The 8745-nt window shown below is 40.1% G+C and overlaps 1 protein-coding gene across 1 annotated transcript; it reads left to right on the forward strand.

Moving 5' to 3' along the window:
* Positions 1–2047: 2047 nt before the first annotated feature.
* Positions 2048–8460, forward strand: pafah1b2 (platelet-activating factor acetylhydrolase 1b, catalytic subunit 2). Its single transcript, XM_010768062.1, has 6 exons — positions 2048–2266; positions 2696–2777; positions 3684–3773; positions 3999–4115; positions 5398–5520; positions 6153–8460. The coding sequence occupies exons 2-6, from the start codon at positions 2697–2699 to the stop codon at positions 6429–6431; spliced, it is 690 nt and encodes a 229-aa protein (XP_010766364.1). The 5' UTR covers positions 2048–2266; position 2696; the 3' UTR covers positions 6432–8460.
* Positions 8461–8745: the final 285 nt, after the last annotated feature.

Here is an 8745-nt window from a genome sequence, read left to right on the forward strand (position 1 = left end):
AGAGATATACTGCGCAAAATACAGATAGCAGGAGACAGAGGACAGCCATGGTCAGATAGGAAAACATCCAGGAGCTATCTGGATCAGTCTGATGCCACAATGGAAACTGAACTAAAGAGAACATTTTAAACTTTAGCAGTCTGCGTGATCTGCCTGCAGGGAGGGGCGGGCCGTAAAGTAATGAGGTTGTAACTTTACAACCGTAATTTCAATTCCCCATTGTAGCGACCAGAGAGGGGGGGGGGATATATCCAGTCTCTGATAGTGTTACGTTATTATGAGAGTGCTCTGTTTGATTCTGAAATTGTATATTGATATAAAATATATACATATATATACAGTATGTGTGTGTGTATGTGTGTCCGCATCTGTAGCCTGTTATTGTCTCATTATACCGCACTGTGAATTAATTAAAAGTAAATATAAGTCGTCATGAACACATCTGTCCATCAGACAGAGGGCTGCTGTGCCTCCTGTCATCATTAATGGAAGTCTCTTTAAAATGACCGCTCAGAGGAGAGGAGTTCTCATTTCTCTAACCGCCTGCAGCTTCCCCTCCTCTCTCCTCGGCTCCCGTCCTCGGCTCCTCCGTTCGCATCTCCTGTGGGCGGGACTAAGTCTCGAGGATAGGAGTCGAGGAGGGGAGTTAGAGAAATGAGAAAGGGCCATTGTATTAGACATGCTGTCAGTCATGAATGTTCTTCACAGCAAACTGGGGAGGACTAAATATTGGTGGTGAAAATGTTTGGTAGTTTCTGATGGGCGGAGTAAAATTAGCCTAAAAGGACGTAGGAGGTTATCATGATTATCTCATGATGAATATTGACACCTCTCCTTATGCGCTTGCATAACACAAATGATTATTAGGCAAAGCAAGACTCATTTCTAGGAGTCTGTACACATGTTGTTGCACAGTACAGTATGCTGTTTTTGTTTCAGAGTCTGAATGCATCTCAGTACTGTGCATGATATATAAAACAATACCTTCCTGTGATGTTAGGGCATTATAAATCAGATATAGAAAGATTGATTGCTCGAGGAAGACAAGATATTACAAGCCATCAAAGCTATAAAAATAAACTGAAGAGATAGTAACAGTGTACAGTTACACAAAGAACTGTGGTGTTACCGCTCTCAGAGGTGGCTGTGTATGGCATAAAGAGGAAATCAACAGTCTGGATGGAGTGCCGATCTGGTTGATCATGTGTTAGTTCAGATTTGATGTGACATCAACAACCATGTTCAAATGGTCACTGTAATTTAGGGTAAAAGATCTAAAGAGGCCATGACACAATTGTTTATATCTATAGTGATTAATTCATGAAATTGTGTAATTAATGTTGGTTGTGTTTAAAGCATTATTTCCAACAACTGCTAAAAATAATAGATTCATGACATTTCCTGTATTTCATACTGCACAGGAATGCAGTATTTTATCAAACGTGACCATGATGCATTGCGATAATCTGACAGGCATGGCTGAGATCAGAGATGGTGTATTAACAAAGATGCTCTCTAAACATACGGTCTCTAGTGTTAAGATGGTTAAACAGTGGAAGTAAGAGAGTCATACAGAACATATGTCAGCAGTGCTGTATACTGTCTGAACTATACCCTCACACTTCGAATTAATGTCCTCCTTAGTGTCTAACCACGGATTAATTCGTTGTTTGTGAATCGAAAGTAAACTATTAGGGTTATAAAGTTCTAGTATATGGTTTTAATGCAGCATTTGTCAGAGCGCTGGCATTTGTATCCCAGCGACACACCCATGATACATTGCGGGACCAGTTGTTTTGGGGGTTTTCCTTCCCCTGAGAATGGTCTGTCAGGAAAGAACATCTTTAAGCTGTGTGTCGACCTCAAAAACCTCCGCAGCATGTTTGGTTTAAGCTACACAAGCTTTTTATTGCCATGAAAATAAGAGTTTGGTTCTGGTGATGTATGCAGCCAGTCACAAATGCCTGCCTGTCAGACAATACTCAGGGAACAAACTCCATCATCTAGCATTAGCTCACTGCAGTGCTCTCGAACGGCCAGACTGAATGGTTACGGCTAGTGGTATCAAATGGGCGCTCTTCTCGCATTACACTCTCTGTAGTTTGCCTTCTTGACACACCTTTTGTTGTCTCGTCTAGCTACTAGCTAGAGTTGGCTAACCGTTGCTAGCTAGCGAACATCACCCGCCAGCGGTGAAGTTTAGTTAGGGCAAAACAGCAACTCTGAAGCCGAGGGAGTCGACACGTGACGGCTGACACCCTGCCAGGTAGTTTATCTTTTAAATTAAGGACGAAATATGTTTTTACATTGTTATATTTATGACGGTCTTGTCAAACGTTGGAGAGACATAACAGGTTCCAGTCATTAGCAGGATAGCTAGCTGGCTAGCAAGCTAACGTCATATAAACTGTCACACAGCAAGTGTATCGCCACCTGCTCTGTGATCCATAAGCCTGGAAAGCGAAAGCACGTTTGCCTGTATCTATATTAGGCCAGTCTCTGCTGCTGATATGTTAAGCGTCTGCATCACAGCATAGGTTTCTGCTTGCTAGTGCTGATGCTTTCCCTTTTCAACGTAGCCCCACCAACCTACCACAACATGAACCCGTCCTCTTTCATATACGCCTCGTGTCTCTGTTAATTTAGAGCTATATGTTGTTTTTTACGTGTGAATTAGTGGTGGTTTCTCCTGCAGGATGAGTGGTGATGAAGTGAACCCAGCTGCAGTGGCAAAGCCAGTAGAGGATGCGCAAGGAGATGACCGGTGGATGTCTCAGGTTTGTTTTTTTAATAGCTATATCATATAAAAATGACAATGTATTCACTATTTACAATGCATTATTACCATCTGGAGGATTTGGCATTATTTCATTGAACGTTTTGTCTTTTTTCCATTCTTGATCAGATGGAACATTTGATTGGGCTTTGTCTTTATTATGCATGCTTTATGTTAGTGTTGTCTCAGTGGTTTGTTGTTTTCTGCTCAGTCTAAACAACAAACCACTGCAACTCTGCCTGACCCTTCCCACTCAAACACATGCACAATAAATATAAAACGTATGTTATCTAATATATTTTTTCTCATGTGTCTGTATGCTCAAGTGATTGACATTCACATCTCCTGAATCTGTTAGAATGTATATTCTTGGAAATCTTATTATTTAATCTGCCCCAAATACAACACATTTTATAATGCAGGAACAATACATTTAATATTGTGTTAAATATCCACCATTCATTTTCAATATTGTTCGTTGATCCCACAGCTAGAGGCGAGAAAAATACATTCTCATGAGATAATGCTTTGACAGTACTTTCAATTATACAATTTACAAATGTGGGGCAAAGATTGAAGTAACCATTCCCAAGATGGGTGTTTTTCTTTCAGAGCATCACTTTATGTAGTTTTTTAGTGGCACCTTCTGGTCTGTCTTTTCAAATGTAGTTTTCAATAGCTACAACTAGTCTTGTCGTGCGAGAAGGTTGCATTATTTTAGTTTGACTCGGAAGGACAATTATCTAAACGTTAAAAAACTGAGGCCTTAATTCAGATTGAAATGCATGTCAGTAACTGATTTAAATGGCATGGTTTTCTTTAAAGTGTATTTTATGATCATGATTATTGACTGCATCTCATACTCTGTTGTGACGAGGCTGTGTTGTTTTTGGGTGTTTTTTTACAGCACATAAGATTTGTGCAGGAGTGTAAGGATGCTGAACCAGACGTGCTTTTTGTGGGAGATTCTATGATACAACTAATGAAGCAGTATGAGGTGAGACAAGATAATTATCTTTCTAAACAGGCTCATTCGACACACTTGCATCTTTATGTAGTTTTTACTAAATCATATTATTCTCAATCAGTACTCTAATGTAAATGTACATTTGTAATGGCTACTCTCTTGACATTTACTCCGCCTCAGTGAGTTGCTTGATAAAAGTCACCAAAGTTCAGAAATGTTCATATGAATTGTAGATTTTTGTTTTCCTCCGCACAGGTCTGGAGGGAGTTATTCTCTCCTCTTCATGCGCTCAACTTTGGCATTGGAGGGGACAACACCTGTAATGTGCTGTGGAGGCTGCAGAATGGAGAGCTGGATAACATCCGTCCCAAGGTGAGAAACACCTGCCTTGACCTCCAGCATACAGTTCACTCTTCTACATCTCACATGCACAACAAATACTCTGCATACACATTTCATTTCCGTTATCCATGTGCATACACTTCTTTTGTCTCTTTGACTCAGAAATCAGTTTGGTCCTTTTACAAAAATCTTGCATGTGATCTTCCCTGCCCTCTTTATCATTTCTAATCATCCTCCTGTAGGCAAAAGATACGTTTTTGGTTTGGCACTCACAACACATCCAGGGAATGCATCCTACGGTTTCCTTTTATATTGTAACACTGTGAAAAACAAATCGGCAGGAGAGCTAGTTAACTTTAGCTGTTAGCAGTCGGTGTAGCAAGGTTCCTCTAAGTTGCACTTTGATGTGTTCATGCTCTATTTAGTAAAAACCTACATGGGCTAAGGTTAATTATAACCTTTCCATGATTTGCTCAATTATATTATAGTGAAACATAATTTTTTGCAAGAAACAAATAAAAACAAGTTATTTTTGCAATATAAAAGAGATATAAGACAGGGAATTATGACATAGTTAACTTCCTGACAAAAAGCAGTATGCCAACGGTATAAGTGAGTTGAGCCATGGTTTAATTGATTTTTATTTATTGATTTTTACAATGAGTTGGTATCAAGAATAGCACAATTCACTGGTATTCCTAGCAATAAACACATTTCTGGTATTGTGAAATACCAGATTTGGAGGATCCCTTTTAGGAGGAGCAGAGGCAAGAGTCTGTTGTATCCCCCTCACAGTGCTTATGGTGGTGCTGATGATATAGACATAGGGAACAGCTTGCATTGCTCACCCAGATATAAAGCCAAGACAACTCATTCCTACAGTCAAAACTAACAGGATGTTAGCATTACTGTATGCAATACTTTGATCACACTTCTGTCAATTTAACTTGTAACTTCTCTGGTCTTGAAAGAACGTTACGCATCGAACTGATGTCCACAATCACGTTTATTTTCTTTGTACAATCATGAAACACCGTGAAAACGTGTTCGCCTAGTAGACCAGCAGTAGAATTACATTATACATCGTTTACACTTTTAGCGCCCTTTACTCTCTCACAAACACAAAGTAAACATCCGGGCTAGAGATCACTTGACTTCCGGAAAGAAAACTCTTATCATTTTTAACAAAGTTCAATCATACATTAGGCACTCTTCAAAAAATACAAAACAATAAACAAGGGCACTTTGAGCATCAGCTACATAACTGTGTTCAGTAAACATGAACAATTTGTCTGTCTGTGGCCTTGTCCAGGTTGTGGTGTTGTGGGTAGGAACCAATAACCACCAACACACAGCAGAGCAAGTTGCAGGAGGAGTTCATGCTATTGCGCAACTGCTCACCTCCCGCCTACCCAAGGCGAAGATAGTTGTTCTGGTAAGTACTCTAGTTTTTTTTTAAGAGGCACGTTTAAACTTGCCATTTAGTTTCCTTTGTTGTCTTCTCTCTGCACTTATCACATTGAGAAAACATTACATTTCCAATTTAACTTTGATTCAATATTTTGTAAAGATTTAGTATTGTTATTAAAATCGACACAAACGATTGGTCCTTTTATGATGAACATTGCATGATAAAGAAAAACAATAACATAACTAAATTCCCTCACAAGTTGCCATCTTCAAAATGCAGGAATGAGAAAGAAGCTGAATTTGTTTCCATAATGAACAAATATATAATATGATACAATTAGTTTAAGGTTCAAAGGGGTTTGATTTAAATATTTTCAGTAAATTGCAGTTTGGAATACTGTTGATGCTTTGCTAAAAGGCTAGTGTGCAATAATGAATGATACTTGGAGTAGTAGTACAAATGAACATACAAGGATCCTCAATTTTTTTGTGTTGGTTTATAATGTGGAAGACTATCCTTGCCCTTGGGTATCAAATGCTATCTTATCCCTCTTTTTTATATAAACAAACAACTGAAATAAAAACATATATATATATCAAGGTTTGACTCACATATGGACTTGAATAAATGGGTTAAAAATATTTGTCTTGACTCAGGGTCTGTTGCCTCGAGGGGAGCGACCCAACCCCCTGAGGGAGAAAAACGCGGCGGTTAACGAGATTCTGTGCGACTCGCTGCCGCGGCTGGGCCGGGCTCAGCTCCTGGACGTGAGCCGGGAGTTTGTTCACTCTGACGGCGCCATCAGCCCGCAGGACATGTTTGACTTCCTCCACCTGACGCCCACAGGCTACCGCACGCTGTCCAAGCCCCTCAGTGACCTGCTGCTGCAGATCCTGGAGGAGAAGCCAGGGGAGCGGCGAGCCCCCCTGATTTGAGGGGCCGCGGCCCAGCACCACATTTATCCAGAGGTATGTCTCACCCGCTGCTGTGGGAGACGGGGGAGACATGTCCCTGGTATCTGGAGGAGGAAGGGCTCACTCATAGGGTGGGGGGGAGGCACACCAATGTGAGTGGGCCCTGAAGGGGTGTGGGATCACATACATGAGGGGTGGGTGTGGAGAGGGAGAGAGACCTCACTACAGACGTACACACTGTGAATGCAAAAGGTTTACCAATGTCAGCCTACTATGAATTATAGACGGATATACCGAGCTCACGCAGGACTGCAGTGGAACACACAGATTAATTAGTCAATAAAAGTGTGTTTCCATCTGAGATATGATGCAAAACAGAAAAATGATGACATTTCTTCTTCTGTGATTCGACTGCAAAACAGTTAGCTGTGTGAACTTTATGTTAATACATAAGAAGTGCACTGCTCCACACATACAGAACGAGAACGTTAAAAAACATTGAACAATGTTACGAGTCTGACCTGCGTGATTCAGAGCAGTGGTTCCCAACCCGAGGGTCACGGCCCCCTAAGGTGGCACCACAAATGTTAAAGGTCAAAAGATAGTTAAGAGTTAAGATGGGAAAATATACTTATCTCTTCAGCCAAATTGAAATAATCTGAGAAGTAAAGTAAACCTTTTAAGGTTGCCTGGTCCAAGGGTCGGGAGTCACTGTCTTTATACAATTATGTATCGCACTATTTAAAAAAATCTCACTATTAGATGATTTTGCTTTAATAATCCAGTGTAGCAAAAGTCATACAAATTACACACATTTACTTTGATATCGTTTTGTCTGTCCAGCTCTTCATGTTTATTACTTCATTTTCTCTGCAAGACAAGAGCACTCTAAATGTTTACTTTTGAATTAAGTCAATACTTGGAAGTCATTTTTAACCTATCAATATCAGATATATCCGTGTATATCCGGGGAGATAACTGCTTCCCGACAAACCACACATTCACCACGCTTCTGTCTTAAGTGATTGAACATCAAGTGAAAATCATGTCGTCCTATTTACTCATTAATGATGATCCCTGATAACTAACACAAACACCCTTGTGTAAAACATGTGATTACATTTTACTTGTACATTTTACAGATAAATCTACTGTGACATTTGATGTCTTAAAACTAGCGTTTCAAACGTTTTGTGTTGCCAAAACCGAGACCTGCCGTCTTTTTAAAATTGTGATTGTACTGTTTCATAAGCTTTGCAGTGCAACCGAGCTCTTAATTTTATTTTTCAAAATGAAGTAAAACAAATGGGGATTCTCGCTTCAGCTCCGGTCTTCGTGTTTTTCCATATGAAAATACAAATGGATTTGGAAAATCTTCTCTGTCTGTATCTCACACTAATGTTAAAACACTAGCAGTCTAACACTTTGACAAGCACATGCTCTCTCTCCTTCTCCCTCCTAAATACATGGATATTCATTATTTTCTCTAAAAAGCACCTCTTTATTCTGCTTCTCGCCTCCTCTTCTCTCCCTGTTGTATTTATAGTCGACTCTCCCCCTCGGCCCTGACATCTGTAGTTACTGAATCTTTTTAGGAATAAAAAGTAGCCACATGGTTAATCTCCTGAACACGGCTATGCAGATCATTGTCGCGCGAAATGCTAATAAGCAAATACAATTCACCTTAAAAAAACATGACGTCTGTTAGCTTCTGCTGTAGCTGTTTCTTCATGAGTCAAATGATCCGATGTTGCTGTCTTAAGCTCTGCACGCCTGCGTGCTGCGTGACATATAAATGGTGTATGTGTGTGTGCCTTAAGTGTTCCTAGGGATGGTTGTGTACAGTATGTCTGGTATTGGATTGTGTAAGTTGGACATATGAGTGTCTTAACTGTGACCCCTGCTGTATATAAGACATGAAACTTGAGGAAATGATGTTTGAAGGGGGTTCAGATTGTGGGAGTCTGTGTTTGGTGCGATACAACATGTGCACTGTTTGGCTCATGTCATGTTGAGGTAAAGCATTCCAATAAAGAAAACAAGGATCTGATCATGTGTGGGGAGTGGTCTTTTTGATTTCTGCCTGTTATCAATAGCTTTGAAGAGTGGGCTACGGAAGCCCTGAGCGGTAAAAAGTGAAAAAAAAAAAAAAGCATCTAAATACTTGTATGTGATTTTCAGACAAAAACACTGACAAGGAAAGGGGTTTTGCTCGGATTTTCTTCTTTTTATTTTCCTTTATTTCTTTTTTTATTAAGGAAATGTATGTGATTTCCCCCCCCCCCCCCTTGCCTCTCGAGGCTTCTTTAGGGATGCTTGAGACTGCCAAGGCACA

The sequence above is a fragment of the Notothenia coriiceps genome, unplaced genomic scaffold, assembly GCF_000735185.1.
Source record: "Notothenia coriiceps isolate Sejong01 unplaced genomic scaffold, NC01 NC01_scaffold00005051, whole genome shotgun sequence".
Classification (NCBI taxonomy): domain Eukaryota; kingdom Metazoa; phylum Chordata; class Actinopteri; order Perciformes; family Nototheniidae; genus Notothenia; species Notothenia coriiceps.